This window comes from Dipodomys ordii, unplaced genomic scaffold (genome assembly GCF_000151885.1).
Source record: "Dipodomys ordii isolate 6190 unplaced genomic scaffold, Dord_2.0 Scaffold123, whole genome shotgun sequence".
Classification (NCBI taxonomy): domain Eukaryota; kingdom Metazoa; phylum Chordata; class Mammalia; order Rodentia; family Heteromyidae; genus Dipodomys; species Dipodomys ordii.
The window spans coordinates 1,121,393-1,140,456 of NW_012267339.1; the positions used below are offsets into that span (position 1 = coordinate 1,121,393).

At 39.2% G+C, this 19,064-nt stretch overlaps 1 protein-coding gene across 2 annotated transcripts in view; it reads left to right on the plus strand.

Moving 5' to 3' along the window:
- Window positions 1-331: 331 nt before the first annotated feature.
- Sparcl1 (SPARC-like 1 (hevin)) overlaps window positions 332-19,064 on the plus strand; it is a 39,028-nt gene continuing 20,295 nt past the window's right edge. The window contains exons 1-2 of one of the 2 annotated variants that reach the window (XM_013029845.1): window positions 332-668; window positions 18,147-18,211. In XM_013029845.1, coding sequence (XP_012885299.1) covers window positions 18,158-18,211 — 54 coding nt within the window. In that variant the 5' untranslated portion in view covers window positions 332-668; window positions 18,147-18,157. The remainder of the gene's footprint in view (window positions 669-18,146; window positions 18,212-19,064) is intronic. The other variant, XM_013029846.1, reaches the window with a different exon arrangement.

Genomic DNA, 19,064 nt, shown 5'->3' on the forward strand with positions numbered 1-19,064 from the left:
AAGCCATGGAAAAAATGTTATATGCTACAATTTTTCTTTTCTTCTTTAACCCCTATGCCTCGCTTGTTCTTAGGAAGAAACACTGACATGAAGTTTCTTTTCAAAATCTTAAAATAAAATTCTCCCCCCACCAAGAAATATTGCTTATAAAAATCTTTCAGAGCTGTTTGGAAAAAAAAAAAAAGAAAAAGCAAGCACAAAGAGCCAAGTGCTTATATTCTGGCCAAGTTATGAGCCTGTGAGAACAGGAGCTGGGGTGGGGGGGAGGTGGGGGCTGTTAACTCCATGCGCGCCAGCAGACTTGCTTTTTCCCTCTGGGCTTGCACTGCCTGCAAAGCTCATCTTGCCCTCAGAAGAGGCCAGCCTGCTACAGAGATCCAGGAATCTGCAACCAAACTGATGACAGTCTGAAACACTCCCTTGCTGCCAGCCTCCAAATTCTCATCTGTCACTTCAGACCCGGACTAGTTGACAGAGCAGCAGAATTTCAACTCCAATAGACTAGAATGTGTTTCTGAGCAGAGAAAGCAGAGCTAAACGAGAGAAGGGGTTGAAAGAGTTTCTCTTGGGTATTTGTCAAACTTTTATTTCCTGCTGGAAGCAAAGAGGGGATTGAACTTCAACTTCAGTTTTCTACTAGAACTCTGGGTCCAGCCACCTATCTGAAGGTAAATTTCAATATATTTACTGCATTACTAATTGCTTTTGTTAAAATGGTTGTGTTATGATCTAACTGTTTAATATGTTTGCTTAAGTAATACAAAGCCATTCATTAAAAATATTCTATATATGATGTATAGAAACGATCCTGAATAGGAAATTTTACCATCTATATCTATGTTTTCCTTTTCCCTACAAGATTAAATTGCAAACTCTAGCAAATGATGGTTTTATAAGGACCAAGAGCAAAGATAAAAAAAAATAGTTGTTAGCCCGAGTAGCATTAAGACCGTAGTGAAGCTTAAATATCTTTTGTAAATATATTTTACTAAACATGAAATAAACCATAGGGAAAATTGTGTTCTAAAATAAATAATTTTTAAACTGAAATAATTTGTATTCCATATTTAAATTATCTAGTTATTCAGTCACCAGCACAATCTGTACCTAAAAACATTGTAGAATTATAATATTTTGCTTTTCTAAGATAGGAAAACTCCTCTAATCATATATTCTTATTGGGTCATTTTTTGTGTGTTGTTATCCCTTGCCGATCCTCTTTGTATTGCTTTATAATGAATATTTTCATGCCTCCTGTCATTTGTTAAGATCTGCACTACACATGGGCATAATATTTCTCTAATTTCAGATGCTGTCTTATTTAGAAAAAGCCAAATGAAGGAAGGAGAATTAAAGAGCTAAAGACATTCTGATAGCTCTTGTGTTATAAGATGCTGTCTCTGTCTTCTACAATGCACCAGTAAATGCCACTGATGCTTACTCATTCCTCCAGACATTAAAGGTCACCCTGTAGAAACCATGCTTTCAACTACAGATCAATACTGCACAAACACTGCAGCAAGAGGTACTGCAGGGCTATTTTGATTTCACTGCCTTCCTTCTGCAGAGGCTAAATATGTCACCTTGCTATTGTATCTGCTTCCTGGCCATGAGTCTCAGCATTCTGAATAGAAATGTTCACTCAATCTAACTCAGTAAAATCTTTCTTTTTATTCTCCCCTTTCTCTTATATACCACCTTCTTTAGCTGACAGCTTACTTGGATCTACATGATTATGGCTGTGGCTTTTTTCTTAAAAGATACGATAGTTAAGGAAGATTAAAATTCTATTTCTTTCCACCCAATAAGATCTATCTAAACAGAGAAATCTATTTCATCTGTTTTAACATTCAGTTAACTCGCATTGCCTTCTGCATTTTGGAAAAGAATAGGTATGCATCATTTGTGGATCATGTCTTTTTTCTTTCAGAGAATTTTAGTGCAGCCATTGAGCAATTAGAATGCTGGAGATTATTTTCCTTCTCCTTTTGGGATTTAATCTCCAGTAGCTTTTCCTGACACCATCTCATGCATCAACTAAGCAAAAATAATAAATAGTGATGCCAGAAATGAAGTGTGTAGTGATGTATCCGGATAAGCCCCAAATATTCTTCATTTCATTTCCTCTTAAGTGTTATTTTTACTCAGTTGACTTGTAGCAATACTGAAATGTTGGTATTTTTAGCACATGTTGGGAACATTTTTCAATCAAGTAGGACATAAACAACTTTTATTAAAGCTTGGGGTGTGCTTTACTTTTATCACTTTCTTATCACTTTTCAGTTCAGGAAGTTCTCCTGGCTTTGTGGAAAAGGGGCCCCCTTAAATTCAAGAGAATTTCCCTGATAGGTCTAGCTGCCTGAGAGATACTATCTAGCTAGGCCAGAGTATGATTCTTACATGTCTCACAGAGGCATCTTCTGGCTTTGGCAGAAGATAAACCAGCATGGCTTTCATTAGCATCAAAAAACTGAGCTCTGGAAAACAGAGTGTGTGGTCCTAACCAAAACTTCTCCCTAGGTAGGAAGCTAGTCTAATAATTTCAGTAAGACCATGGGCTCTGGTTATATATGACTGTGTAGATTTGGCTTATGATACTTGAACACACAGACTTGGTTTATATATAGACTTTTCCACTAAATAACACCAAGATTTAGGACAAATAACTTTACCTTTTTGTGCCTCTGTCTCTTCATTTGTGAACTAGGAATGCAAAATTAGATGCTGAAGAAACTTGATGCGAAAATCTAGTGAGGAAAGCAACAATGCTTGGTATATACAAATTAATCCATTGATCAGAGCAAATATAAAAGTATTGGCCTAATTAGAGTTACTGTTGAAAAAACAGTGGAGAAAGGGATTCCCTTATTTCTTCCTTGTAAACATTCTACTCATCACATAGCTCTGAGTCAGCACAGAAGAAGAACATGGACTTCTGAGCCTCATACACCTAGGCAGGACCCCTGACTCTACCTTCTACAGGGTAAGCATCTACTTCATACTTGCTTGTACTCATTTACCCAAGTAGTCAGCAAAACAGCGAAACTGTAGTTTTTGACCCTTTGCTCAATCTCCAGGAGCTCCAGATATAAGTCCAGCGCTTGCCCCCATATGCCAAATAAAGAAACATCTAGGTGAAGGGCAAAGAAAGGTGATTTATTATGCAGCAGCCATGGGAAGACAAGTTTTGCCATCATCAGCTATTTTCAGAGGCTCAAACTTTTGTCTTAGGTTAAATAGAGAGAACTGGGGGCAGACAGGGAGAAAGTATGCATAGTTACTACAGTTCTAAGTCACAGGCAGACTCAGAGATGGCTTCTGGTGGTCTGGCAGTTGGTTATCTCAGGATTGCTCAGGTGAGCTCAGGATTGCATGGCTAGGTGAGCTGGTATTTCCTGGATTCCAGGATGACTACAAGTGACTGTAGGAGAGGATGGCTTGGGGCAAAAGACATGGATACAAAATGGAAAACTCTAGAATGTCTAGCCTTTATCCTCTTCCAAGTATCAGAGTAAGCTGTCAATGTTTCTCAAGAAAAGACAAAAGGCAGATTTAAAACACCTCTTACAATGATTAATCATCATTTTAATGAAAAACCAAATGCAATATTTACTAACCACCAAGTATAGGACCTGACAGAACACTTAACACATGGGAATTTTAGTGGATTTTATTCATAAGAAATCTTACATAACAGTGGGGTATCCATACTGCATCTAAGATGGTGTTTCTAGTTGCAAGGTTGGAGATTAAAAAGAACATATTCTTTGAGTTGTCTTTTTTTTTTCAATTCAAAGACATGGAAAGACATCTGACATTCCCCCTGGGGGACCCCAACATGAGCTATTTGTTACTGTGAGTCTTTCTGCTTCACCAATTGGCAGCTGCTTAATGGCCCAGTCAAGTGAAACCAAGGAGCAATTTCTGTTGCAGCCTGCCTTAGGCTAAGTCAGGAGACAGACCGCTTTGCAGTCCGTCCTGCTTTATTGCCCTACTTGGACAGAGGGGAAGGCCCCCAACATTTTTCCTTTCAGATCTTTTCTAAAGGCAAGAATAGGGCTTTTGACTTGCCCTGGGAGTATTTTCTTCTTCTTCTCTCCCTGACATTCAAAAAGAAAGGGGTTTCTTGTTTAATTTTTTTTTTTGGTTTGGTTTTGTTTCTTGTCACCCTCTCTTCTTAGGTCTCTAGCATTGAGCTGTCAGCTGCTTTTCCTGGCTGTGGGAAGCAGCAGCTCCTCGTTACCATAGCAATGAAAGGGCATAGAGGAACTCCCAAGTCATGACCCACTGTGTGAACAGCTCTTAGTGGGCTTTAAAAAGCCTTCTTTGGAAATGAAGATGCCAGTCCTGGCATGTTGCCTTCCTATTATGCAACCAACTTATACACAGTGGTTGCAGTAGCTAAATGTTTCCTTTAAAGATTCAGTGAACAGGAGGTATTAAGAAAATGAACAAGAAAGCTGGCTGGTCTGCTGTGAGGTTCCAGGGAGGAAAAAAAACTCAGACAGCAAAAATGGTCTCTCAGATGGAAATGGTCTCTCTTGACATCGCACATTTCACACTCCACAAGCCATTTTTTTCCCAAGTTCCCACCACCCCCTCCCACCTTCATGTGCTGTTCTTTGGGGAAGTCTCCACTTGAATCTTGACACTTATTTTCTCCCAGTCCTTTCGGTTTAGTTTAGTTTGTTGTCGGTTGTGGGGCTTGAACTCAGGGCCTGCACACTGTCCCTAAGCTTTTATGCTCAAGACTAGAGCTTTACCACTTTGAGCCACAGCTCCACTTCTGGATTTTTAGGTGGTTAATTGGAGATAAAAATCTCAAGGACTTTCCCCGCCCAGGATGGCTTTAATTCCCAATCCTCAGATCTCAGCTATCTTGGTAGCTAGGTTTATAGGCCTGAGCCACTTGGGCCTGTATCTCTCTCTGTCATTTTTTTTTGGGGGGGGGGTCGGTCGTGGGACCTGAAAGCTCTTCAGCTCAAGGCTAGCACTCTACCACTTGAGCATCAGCCCCACTTCCGGCTTTTTCTGCTTATGTGGTGCTGAGGAATCGAACCCAGGGTCTCATGCATGCAAGCCAAGCACTCCACCACTGAGCCATCTTCCCAGCCACTCTCTCTGTCATTTTTATCCCTCTTCTTCCTTCTCCTTCTCCTCCTTTCCCTCCCTTCTTCCCTCTTCCTCCCCCTCCTCCTCCTCCCCCTCCTCCCCCTTCTCTTCTTCCTCCCCTTCCTCCTCTTCCTCTTCCTCCTCTTCCTTCTTCTTCTTCTTTTGACAAGGTTACTGGCCTTGAACTCTCTATGTAGCCCAAGCTGACCTAGACTTGAAATCCTCCTGCCCCTACTTCTCAACTACTGCTTTTTAAATCTTATCCTCTCTATGTCTCTTTCTTTTCATCTGTGAAATAGACACAATAATAGTCAAAAAGCAGTCATGAGAATTTACCAAAATAGTGTATTAAGACACTTACTGTAGTATCCAACTCATGGTAAACACTGAATGCTATCTCAAAATATCCCATTTCTCCTGAATGGGAATAAGAGCTCATCCATATGACCATTGTAGGATTAATTAACATAATTTACATGGATGCTTAGTAAGGAATAGTTGTAATTTATTTTTTCACTGATAAGAATAGACTTTTTGAATCAAATTTCCTGCGAGTAAATTGTAGAACAGTGGCCTCCAAAATATGCTGGCATAAACGTGAAACTGAATTTGTGAAGAAAAGACATAATTCTGAATTTTTAAAATATTTTCTATGAGTAAAGAAAACTGTAATCGTCTTGATTAATACTAGAACAACCTCTCTGTCTGGAAATGCTTTTTAAGATAGGTGCCAGTGACTTATACCTGCAATGCTAGCTTACTCAGGAGCCTGAGGTTTGAGGATGGAGAATCAAGGTCAGCTCTAGCAGGAAAGTCCATGAGACTCATCATCACCAATAAACCACCAAAAAGCCAGAAGTAGAGGTGTGGCTCAAACAGCCACAGCCTTGAGAGAAAAACCTAAGGGAAAGCAACCTGGCTCCAAGTTCAAGTACCAGTTGTGGCACACACACACACACACACACACACACACACACACACACACACAACGTTTTTTAAATGAAGTCTTCCCTTTAGTTTCTTCAGGGTTTTCTAGGTCACACAGTTGAGTAAATAAGCAATCCTTTTATGTGGTGCCTTAAACAACTGATGTTTCCGTTCTCCTACATCCTGTGCAGCATCAGAGATGTAACAAGGAGCCAAACCAGACAAAGGCAGTGCCCTGCAAAACTCTGGTGTCCTTGTCCTGGGGAAGAGAGCCATTAATCAAATCACTGCATTACTGAAAAGGCAGGTGCCCAAGTATAAGATGACCTTGCATACAAAGCCATCTTTATTTTTCTAACGAAAAGATTTGTGGCAACTTAAATGTATAAATGGACAGTGTATTCCAACATTTATTTAGGAGATTTAATCTATTTTATCTTCAAAATTTGTTCCATTTTGAATATTTTATATGTATAAAAGGGACTTTACATTCCTGCCTTCAGGAAAGTTTCATTAAAACTTCAGTGTCTGTGCACTGGATCCACTCTGTAATTATCAAATACTGAATATATCATCAATTCTTCTGTAGGTCACTTGTAGATCACCTTTTTAAAAAATCGGCTGATGCTGCAAATTATCCCAGGCACAAGACGTCACTCCATGGTGATACGTGCTACATTTTAATTGCTTACCATATTGCTTCTTCCAGTGCTCTTTAAAGGGCTTATGTAAAAACCACATGGATCTGCAAGTGTGGTTTTCTAAAACAGCATAATTCTAACACTTCACTAGTGAAGTCATACCTCAAGGATAATGACTAAGTCTGCTTTCTCCTCTCTTCTGTCAAGCTGACCTTCTGAAGAACGAAAACAAGCATTGCTTGAGATCATTTCAGATTGTTTTCTGAATGACACTTTGCTGCCCCAAATGAAGAAGCTGAGATAGTAGTCTTGAATATGAGAGGTTGCAGCAGCCTTGGAATATCCAGCCAGTCCCTCTTTTTATACATCATGATTGGGAGGGAAGTGGAAAGTGCACTGTATTTGCACATACATTGCATACAGTTATATTCTGAAATGAGAAGCATGTGGCAAAACACATTTGTTCTAAGAATATATGTAAGGAGCCTGGCCTCCCTGCAAGGTCTGTGATGGCTTCTGCTGATCTAAATGCTAAGTGCAGGTTCACTCTGGAGCTGGGTGATTGGGAGGAGTGACTAGCTTCCAAATCCCAAGAGCCTGGGCACCTTGTGCAAAGACCGTGGAGCAGGAACCCTCTGACAGCAAGAACCCCCAAAACCTCTCTTTTCCAAGTATTAAACAAAGGTACTCTGCTTGATTTGGGTGGAATGTATCTTAATATCTCTATGAAATTCTAGCTGGACTCAGAGCCCCGATGGGCATGACCATATGGATACACACAGGATAAGTTCAGTTAGGAAGGTAATGGCAGGTGAATGTCAAGGTCCAGAAAAACCTGCATCACTGAGTGTAATTGTGTCATGTGTACTGTGAGATCAGGGCCACCTTGATGTCAGGTGGTGACTCAGCAGAGAACTCAAAATAGAAGTGTTTTGTTTTCATCCTTCAGATGACTTTAATGTCAAACCATAGTGCTCACCCCAGAGACTCTTTATTACTCTTAAGCCCTTAAGCATCAGTGTTACCTGAAGATCAGGTAACAACATGCATTCAGCATCCAAAACAGGACCAAGGGGTTTGCTCTCTGAAAACAAGGCCTGAGCCTCATGTAAAGACAAGGAGAATGTTCTGTTTGAGTCTGGTTTTTGTTTACTACCTTTCCCCAAAAGGCAAGTTTCCCACAGTTTTAACTACTAAAAATAGCAACCTACATTCAAACTCAACAGAACATACCTGGCCTTATTTGGAAGGGTGCATGTACATAGTCCAGGATGTAAAATGGCAATCAGAAAGCGAAAAACAAAAGAACAGAAAAATCAGTAAAGGCAAACCTTTCCTTTTTTCCATTTGGTACATTCTTCTCAGGTTATTTAACTTTAGGCAAAGAGAGATTAAATAGACCAAGTAGTCACCATCTGCCTTGAAAAACAAAAATCTCTGAAGCCAGAGACTCAGGATTTTAGCTGCAGCTGCGATTGAAGTAGCCAGCAGCTAGATGCTCCAGCTACATGAGGCACTTAGGACAACAGGCAGAAACTTTTCATTACAAAGATTCAAAGCAAAACTACCCAGCACTAAAATTTCCATCAACCGTTGGCCAATAGAAATGAGGAATCATTTTGGAGGTAGGGATGACTGAGTTGGCACCCCAGTTCACTGGTTATGCTGCCTGTGAATGAGCCGCAAAATGAGAGTGGAGGATGATAAGAGAAAGGAGGGAACAGTTGGTGTTCAGGGAAGGCAGGTGGCTATATGAAGTAGGTTTAAGTGGGAAAACACTCTGCAGAACTTCAGAAATACATTTTTTTCTCTTTTTCTCATTTCTAAGTTTATTATCTCAGGTACTTTGTGACAATAATGGAGAACTAACACAGTTGATCTGTAGGAAGAATGAATAATTCACAACTTACTTAGACCAGTAGGTTCAGAATAATCCACACATTTTTCTTAATTTAAATTAATTTTCTAAACTAATAAAATCAATTCCTATTCTAAAAGATATAGGAAAAGCAAGCCAATGCAAAACCATGCCTCTCTCCTCACCTGAACTTTCAGATTTCTAGAAAATACTGTGCCAGTGGAAATGAATGTAATTACAGAACAGAGCACAGATTTGTCATATAGCAAAAACAGAAAAGCCACATTTTGAGAGGTTGAATATGGAGTCTTTATTAGAGCCCTGGTGGCCTGCAGATGGACTCCTGGTCCAAAGATCTGCACCCTGTGAATATACTTAACACTGTCAGAAAAGACTGAGCCATGAGAGCCAGAAAGGAAAGACAAAGTAAAGAAACAATACCAACAAACCAGACTAGCTCCTACGGAGTGAGACACCATGATGACCAGAGAAAAGCCAGAAGACAGGAGATAGAGGACACCAACACAGAGACTTATGGCATAGCATAATGATATCTGAGCTGGTTTGGACCTAAATAGGGTCAGATCAGGGGGGTAGGGTCACAGGGAGCTTGAGAGTTTATGACCCAAAACTGACAGGTCCAGTAACCTATTGTCCAAGCCCTAGCCCCTGCCTCCCAGAATTCAGGCAAGCCCATCACCTGAGATGGGAGGTGGGATTTCCCTGGGGCTAAACAATACCATGCAATTATCTATCCTCTTTGGTTATAAACAACATGGTATATCTGTGGTTCAAAAGATGGCTTGTCTCACCTCTAGGCCTTGGAAGCTGGTTGGACAGCCTCCATCTCCTGGATAGGTGCCAGGATGGGTGTGGAAACAAGGTGACTTACTAAGACCTAGTCTTTCCCTTACTTCAGAATGAACCACAGGACCAATAATGGTTGTTTGAAAAGTTCACTATTCGGTCTAGATAGAGGTGTATGTCTTAGGAGATAGTTATTTCAGAAGAAAGAGCTAAAGATGAATTTGATGGCTTCCTTCAGAGGAATGTTCTATATCCCGCCAAATACAATGTCAAATAATTCTTAGCTATTACACACACAGCCTCCCTCCCACCCTGCAGCTAGAGGACCACACACTTGTTCTTTAAAGGCCAAAGCTGCATTTTCCCCATCAGATGTGAGGCAGCTGACCCATGCCTGGCCCATTCCACTGTGCCTATCAAGCCTACATCTGCAGGTGTGGCTACACTGTAGTTCCAGCTGAAGAAAGATATTCAGACTCCTTTCTGTGTTTTTCCAGAAACAGCTTTCGGAGTTGCTGAGAAATCTAATTACTATTTTCTTTCATGGCGAAATCCAATTAAAACCTCTCCCATAGTGAAATCCAATCCTTTTAATAAAAATAAAATTTTTAAAAAAAGCTAAACAAAGGGGCTTCAAGCTGGGAATGTCTGTTCTTTCTGGGGCAGCTCTGCAGGAAGGTTGCAGTGACCTTGGCCTACCTTGCTAAGAACAATGACCATAGTCTATTACTACCCTTTCCTCATATAAAGAAAACTAATTTTTTATCTGATGCCAAGAGTTTGGGCAATGTTTCCAAAGATCCCTTAGACAAAGCAAATTCTGAGCCAACATCTGTTGCCTCCACATTTTTTTAATTTTCTTATTGAAGTTAGAATGCCATGTTAAATTTTAAAGGAGTGAGTTATTTCTTTTCTTCCTACAGAGTAGCACACAAAAAGCCCACCAGGTCTACATTATGAGTGGTTCTTTGCTGCTTTCTTTCTTTCTCTCTCTTTTTCAAAACCAATGTGTTTGAATAGTGGTGGCAGTTAGATCTGAGACTGTGGTGATAACAGGGTGGCTGCCTTGCCTCTCTGCTTTCTATTATCTTCATAACAGGGCTAATAGCTCTTCCAGTCTGTAGTCCAGTTCCTGGTATGTACATTTTGTATACAATGTAATGCATCTAAAATACAACTTTGTTTCAACTCAGCTAATTGGTCTACTTCTGATGAAGATAAATTTTCCTAAGTTTTAGGACTAACCAACTAAAATCAGATTTGAAAGCAATGTGTAAAACGTTGTTAGACTGAGCTAGTAAGTTGGAGTTCCTTTTGTTTAAAAAAAGGCTGAAATAGAAGGGAAAAGAATAGTACTAAACAGGATAGATATTGGTGGTTCACACCTACAATCTTAGTACTCAGGAGGCTGAGATCCAAGGATCTACATTTGAACTTAGCCTGAACAAATCTAAGAGACTCTTACTTCCAGCTAACCCAAAAAATATCTGAAAGTAAAGGTGTGGCTCAAGTGGTAAAGCACAAGCCTTGAGGAAAAAGAGCATGAGGCCTTGAGTTCAAGCCCCAATTCTGGCATGTGTGCATGTACACACACACACACACACACACACACACACACACACACACACATAGTAAACAAAATGTACCAGTTCAGATAGCACTAGAAAAACTTAAATGAGGGCATCTTGGCAATAGGAAGTAACTTTATTGACAGAAGATGTGAAGATATTCAAGCCAATAAATCCTAAATTTTGAATCAAGGGTTGTGTAGGTCAACAACCCAGTAAAGACTCAATCAATAGAAGAGAAGAACTCAAGTTTGGGAACTTGGAGAGAATGTAATAAAGGCATGTAAAAAAACATATGAGGTTGAAAGACAAGTTAGAAAGAGCTAAGCTTGTACAGAAGAGAAGAGAGATTTTATGAACCCAGACAAGAAATTCTTTATGAGAAGTTCACCCAGAGGATGTGTGAAATGAATGGCTGGAACAGTTAAAGGAAGAGAATGATTGGAAAGTGATTGGCCAGCCATATCCTCCTCTGTTCCCTAAATCTCTTGCCAAGTCTCCCTACTGGCTAAAAACAACTTGTTAACACAATTCGTTAACACAAATCATTCTGAACCCAGAAGGATTGCATGGAAAAATGGAGAGAGAATGCGGATGAGAAACTGGAAGATGTCTAAATATCCAGGGGTGATAAATCTCTTTCCAGAGAAGGAGAGGAAGAATGAATAGCCTTCACCATTATGGACCAATTGTGCCTTTTTCTTGTTTGAAGGAATCTTCTTAGAACTTTCTCTCTAAAGCCATAAATGAGCTATAGCTTTATTACCCTATTTTCAAACAACTTTCCTAACTCTGACCACCATTCCACTAGAATGTATTGTCTCTACTTCTTTCACAGAAGGCAGGTAATGAATAATGCTATAGCACTGGGCAAACAATTATTTCCCCTGTCAAAAGTGCTGGCCCTCACCAAGGTACTGTTGTACCAGGTGCCAAATTTTAAAGGGAGGGACCTGTGTTAGGACGGAGTGCTTTCATTTGTTGTTCAGACAAGAACTAAAAGCTCCTGAAAACACACCATTATTTATTCCCCAGAGGGCTCTAATACCATGAGAATGAGGCTACTTGGAACTGTTTTTAGGTATTAATTGCTGTTTTTTCTTAAATCCTGGAAGAGAAGAACTCCCCCAAATGAACAATTCTTGTCCATTGACAGAGATGAAAGCCCTTGAAATTGCTCTCTCCCAGCTAGCAGAACTTAACAACTGAATTACTGTGTTAACACAGGAGACACAATTTCCACTGAGTCCCAATAAGCTGAATTTATACTGGTAAAGTTTAACTATGAAGAGAAATGCAAATAAAAGCAAGCAGAGAAGAAGCAAGAACTTGGTATTCAGGGGTGGCAGAAAAAGAGCAGCATTAATCTATGGGATAATTCTAGGGACTAGCCTTCTGAAGGGGAATTGCCAGGCTATTAACAACAGGGAGAAAATTATTTGAATATTAAATCCTGAAGTATCACAAATGCCACAGGCCTTCAGTTCAGCCATTCTGAGAGGATGAATATAGTGTTTGTAACCCAGGAGTAGATAGATAGATAGGTGTAGTGTGTGTGTGTGTGTGTGTGTGAAGATCATGTTCATATACAGGACTTGGTATGAAGCCAATGTAAGGACCCTGAAGTCTGAACTAATTTGTGCTGTGATACAGCATATCCATTTTGGCCATACTCAGATAACTGTACCCCAAAGATTATGCAAAATTACTGGGAGAAGATTCCTAACTGTAAATATTAGAAGTCCTACATTCAAAGAAAAAGAGGCAGTTGAAGGACAGATACCGTCACAGGACTTGAGAACGAATCATTCATATGGATAAAATACTTTTGTCAACTCTACTGTGGTGCAAGGAGCAATGGAGGCTCTCTGGAGACAAAAGCTGAAAGAAAAACCAGAAAATGACCTGCAGGGATTTTGGAAAAACACAATGAGATTAGTGAATGGTATAATAAAAGAGGAGCTCTGAAAGGAATGATGAAGGGGTGTGAAAAGGTGGTCATTTTACAGTCTTGCCTATGAGAAGCCTTTGGGATTCCCCAAATATAATTATGGTAATCTCTTAATTACATGTCATGGAAAAGGGAGAACATGCACATTTCTTCTGAGCAAGGAAGAGATCTCTGGGAATGCCCCTGAAAAGCCACACAATAAGGTGTACTTTGATTGCCAAGACTAGGCTAGGTGCAGTGGCAAAACTTGTGTCATTGGAGAAGTGAAATGTTCAGGAAGTTCTCTTTGGATGGATTTTTGCCATGAAGTAGGGGTGTGGTCGCAAGTGAAACACTCATAGCTAATATACTTTCCACAGTACTGACCTGGTGTGTACTATTAGCTACTAGTAAAGTCAAGGCTTTTCCAATAAAATAATAGTTGGGTGCTTGTAAGTGATTCTATATGAGTGCTACTTCATATAAAATACTATTTATCCTAATTATCTAGTGTCACATAAAATTTAAAGAATTGCCATTCTATACTGCTTGAAGATTTTTTAAGTTGATGGCTTAGTGGAAGTTTTACAATGGTCTAGGTCATTTGGTGTCTTTTTTTCTTATTTATTAATCTAATGTCAAGGGCCAATGAGGAATGTCACAGTGACAGGAGCCCAAATTGCTGCAATTTAGTGCTGTCCCATTTGTGACCTTTATCCAAGGTCAACTCATAATTCTGCATGGCAGTGCCAACCAGAAATAAGAAAGAAAAGAAGGTTGACTCAAGATTTTGTATATGGAGAGTTTGGGCAGGAGACTCAGGGTACTCAGCAGTGAGATGAACTAGTCTGGAGTGTCCTAGATGGCTCCACTCACAGGTCCTGTATCTTTTCAATGACATATAGAAAGCTGCAATGGTTTAGGACTATAAAATGATATTTTCAGTGGCATGTCACTCTCTTGCCACTGGCTCAAGTTTCCCAAAATAAGTATTCTAAGAGATCCAGATAAAAACTCCAAGGCCCCTATGGTCTGGCCTCAGAAGTCTAAGAACATCACTCTTGCTCAATCACTTGTCGAGTAAATCACCAAGGACATTTCAGATTTAAGGCAAGGAGACCAAGACTCCATGTCTCCGTGAGGAGAATAGAAAAAATCAACAGCCACAACATTTAAATATATTAAATCAGAAATGAAAGAAATTCTCTTAAGGCAGTTACCCAATGTGAGTTAGAACTGAGTTGACATCTATTGAGAGTTTGGTTCTTAGTGGGAGACCCATTCCTGCCACAGCAAATTTGTTTGAATGGCACATTGGCTAGCCAATAGAAGAACGCTAGGCATTTGAAGTTCCAAATGCTGACTTATCCTAGCATGGTCTTACCCAATGCAGCCTGTCATGTTTTAGTTTCAACTGAAGTTCTTCTGGAAGTTTAGTTACAAGACACCCTGTTCTAGGAAAGATAAGGACTTCCTGGAAGTTCCTCAACTACTCCACATCTTCAGCCTCTTTTGACTCATGGAAATACACACTGGTATGAAAGAAGGAAAGAAAGATAAATGTAAAGACATTAAGTAACAAAATGACTTAAAATGTGAATTATTAATGAGCTGTTTTCTTAGTGTTTCAAGAAATGTTAACATTTTTCACTTCATTTTTATAGTTGGTGATGTTACAAGATGATTAGGTAATCCCATTTGAGAGTCCAGCCAACCATAGAAAATAAGTCAGAAAGGCATTAATATTTGCCCTTTTTGTACATTAAAAAAATCCTGTGTCTTGACCAAAGTCTCTTAGCTGATTAAAGGAATTCAGATCTACCACTGAGACCTTGCACATTTAGAGAGAGAACTTTTATCTAATGTCACATCAATGCTGCATATGTAAGTCTTATAATCATTTCTGAAAGTTTTTCTCATTGCTAAATTTTCATTTGGTTTTATTTATTCCGTCTGCAAAATAGCAATCTGCATTTTGTAAAGACAGCACACCAAACAGGAACATCTCAAAATAAAAACGAACTTTTTACTTATCCAAGAATGAATGGTACCAAGCAAGGACATCATGGTTCTTTCTCATTTTCAAAGTACTTTGCAAGCATCAGCAAATTGAACCTCCCAGACTCTTTAGTATGACAGTTATTTTCAAAATATCATTCATTTCCCAGCAAAGTTCTCTACTTTGTCCTGTTTATGCAAATCAACACATTTGCTCAGTCTTTCAAATAAGAATCTGAAGACCTTGAAATTATTTTAGTAAATGTGTGGCACCTACAGTTAGCTAGACAAAATGAAGTGACCAGTGATTTTATCTAAAGAAAAAAGTAGAGCATAATAGAAGTTCTGGATAGTAGATTGTCCTACAAGTTTCTCTCATTAGAAATTAATTTTACTGATCCATCACAAAGAATGATATTTTATCATTTGCAAAGAAATAGATGGGCCTGGAGAAATATTATGTAAGCCAGGCCCAGAGAGACAGGACATATGTCTTCTCTCATATTGGAAGTTAGATATAATTTATAAATATGTGTAAACATATATAGGGTCATATGATCTATACACAAACATATTAACTGTAGTATGGTATATGCAGAGGAGAATTCCAATGATGTCACTCCTTTGAACAACTAACTTATAGTATAACAAAATGAATACCAGGAATCTGGTATTCTTGAGGTATGTGGGGAGGAGTCAAAGGGAGGGAGATAGATGAATGAAGAGAGGAGGGGGAGAATGCAGTCATAAACTAGGAAAATTGAGAGGATGAGTAGCGTTGGGAAGGAGAACAATGGAAGGACATTGATCAAGATGCATTGTGCTCATCAATAGACATGTTGAACTGTAACCCCTTTGTACAACTACTTAGAGACAATAAAAGATAAAGAGAAATTCAATACAGGTATCCCCCTAATAATTGAAAGCTGGGGCAGTTTCCTACTTTAATCATTCTAAATGATGTGCTATACTGGCTTCAAATTCTGTTTTCAATTTCAAGAATGGAAATAAATAGGAGATTCCTGAAAAAATTCTACCAGGCTGAGACACAATAAACAATCAGAGCCCATGCAGGAAACAATGGGCCCTCAACAGTAGGTGAATAGTTGCATTGTGTACAACTATTCAGCTAGTGCTATAAGACAAACTCAGTTGTTTGTTGTTGTTGTTGCTGTTGTTGTTGTTATTGCTGGAGCTTAAACACAGGGCCTGGGCTCTGTCCCTGTGCTTCTTCTTTTGCTCAAAGGTAGTGCTCTACCACTTGAGCCACAGCAACACTTCTAGCTTTTTCTGAGTAGTTTATTGACAATAAGAGTCTCATGGACTTTCTTGCCTTTGCTGGCTTTGAACTGTGATCCTCAGATCTTAGCCTCCTGAATAGCTAGGCAACTCTGCAGCTGTGGAATGGTTGTCAGGATTCTCAGCGTTCTAGTAACTTCTTTGAGTTAAAACAAATACTTTTTACCTGAAAGTAGAGAATCACCAGTCTAGGACTATCTCCTAAGTATGTGTGAAGAAACTACAAGATAAATATGTAGAATTTAAGACAAGCAAGTTTGCTTTTTTTTTTCTTTTTTCAAATTATTATTCAGTAGTTGTACACAAAGAGGTTACATTTCCATAAGTCTGGTTATAGGTGCAATGCAAGCTTATTTTTAATGAATGAACCAAGAGCAAAGATATTTTGGAACTAGAGCAGCTTGAAACTACCTAGGGGAAAAGGTGTGGCCAGAAGAAGGAGAAAAAGTAAAGTTCTTTCTCTTTATGTTACATTTAAGACATATTTGTTGCCCTATGTCAAACATAATGCTAATAATAATGACTGTATTAATAATAATGTTGAGTGACAGTAGGTAGGGCAAAGAAAATGATTTCATGGTATCATGAATCATACTATCCAATTGATCTTCTCAGATCAATGGCAACCTTTGGCAAACAGGAAATTTTGTTCCTATTCCGTAGATGAAGTTTGGAAAGTACTAAATGGTAAAGCACTACCCAAAGCACCATAAAAATGTAAGGAAGGCACATTAAACTCCTATCAATGAATCTATATTCCTGGGGCACTGACTTAATATGATCATAAAGTTATGCTTTCTGCCTCTTTTTCTTAAAGAACAAAGAATCTGATGAGGTGTCAGTGGCTCACACCTGTAATCCTAGCTACTCAGGAAGCTGAGACCTGAGAATTACAGTTCAGAGATTGCCTAGGCAGACAAAAATTTGAAACTCTTTTCTCCAATTAATCAGCAAAAAACAAACAAACAAACAGAAATGGAGCTGTGGCTTAGTTCCTGCATTGGCTCTGATTACTTACTAGTAGAACAGAAGTCTAGAGCAAAAAAGCTGAGGGAAAGCTAAGGCCCGAGAGTCAAGCCCCAGTACACGTAGGCATGCGCGTGCATGTACACACACACACACACACACACACACACACGGAATTCTAGCAAAGAAAATAGGGATTCACAGAAGTTGCAGCTTCTTAATTAAATCTTCACACCATTTTGAATGTTTGTTACCTTTTGGAAAACAGGAGAGAAACTGCATTTTTCACTGATACTTTACAATTGGCATTCACCAAGAGAATAAAATATTTTAAATTATCATCAATAACACAAAGAGTAGATCCTATGTATTTACTCCACACATTTAATTTTGGATATAACATATTAGATTTTGATACAATAGTCATAGAATATATTTTAGAGAACATAGTGAAGGTAAAAGATGATAGCATTTGGAGGTTCATGAAATTCATAGATTATTTCCATGTCCATATTCCTAAAACGTTATAGCTAGAAGATCATCTAAATCACCCCCTTCACTGCGAATCACTGGAATAAAAAAAAAAGACATATTAGTTACTCTTTAGTGTGTGTGTGTGTGCACGCGCCAGTTCTGGGGTTTGAACTCAAGACTTGGGTGCTGTCCCTGAGCTTTGTGTCCATGAGTAGCTCTCTACCACTCAAGCCACAGCTCACATGAGAAAACTGTCCCTAAGAAGAGGTAAGTGACTTGCTCAAGGTTATGAGCAGTTATAATTCTAGCTGAAGCTAGAATGTTTCCAGGACGCCAAGAATTTTAATGCTTTCTTTGGGAAGGCCAAAACATGAAGAAGCAATTTTCACAAGGACAAAATAAGGTAAGAAGTGTCATTTATCTTCCTTTTCAGATGTTAGTTCACTAAGACAATGACCACTTCTAAATTCCAAGGACAATATCAAACTCAATATTTACTAAGATTACCACTTACTCTCTCCTAAGGAAATTGTTCCCATCACTGAAATTATCTTCTTGATTCACAGGTCTAGAAAGCATGAAGACTGTTCTGATTTTCCTCTATATCTTGGGAACTACAGCTGCAATCCCGGTAACTTCTGTTCTCTTTCTTCATATCTCCTTCTTTAGTTTAGGACCTTTCCATTAAAAGAAAAAAGAAGAAGAAACTGGGCACCAGTGGCTTATGCCTAACTATTCAGGAGGCTGAAATCTGAGGATTGTGGCTCAAAGCCAGCCCAAGAAGGGAAAGTCTACAAGACTCTTAAATCTAATTAACCACCCGGTAGTGGAAGCTGTGGTTCAAAGCAGTAAAGCGCTAACCTTAAGGAAAAAGTTCAGTGAGTGCCCTGGCTCTGAGTTCAAGCCCCAGGACCAAAAAACAAAAACAAACAAACAAACAAAACAAACAGCAGGGTGCAGGCTGTTTGTTTTACAGGCTCAGGTGTGTAATCCTAGCAACTCACAAGGCTGAGATCAGAGGATGGTTCAAAACCATCCCGGGCAGGAAAGTCTGTGAAATTCTTATCTCCAATAAACCACTCAGAAAACCAGAAGTAGTACTGTGGCTCAAGTTGTAGAGCACTAACCTTGAGCTGAAGAGTACCTAGGCCCAGAGTTCAAGCCCCACAACCAACAAAAACAAAAACAAAAAACCACACATATTCTTGCCAGGAGCTGATGGCTCATGCCTGTAATCATAGCTATTCTAGAGGATGAAATCTGAGGATTGTGGTTCAAAGCCAGTCCATACTGAAAATCCCTGAGGCTCTTATCTTCAATAAATTACTCAGAAAAAGCTTGAAGTGAATCTGTGGCTCAAGTGGCAGAGTGCTAGCCTTGAGGAATAGCTCTCAGGTCCTGAGTTCAAGCCCCAGGACTGGAATAAAAAAATGTATTTGTACTTTTTAGTGTGTGTGTGTGTGTGCCTGCGCACACGTGCACGT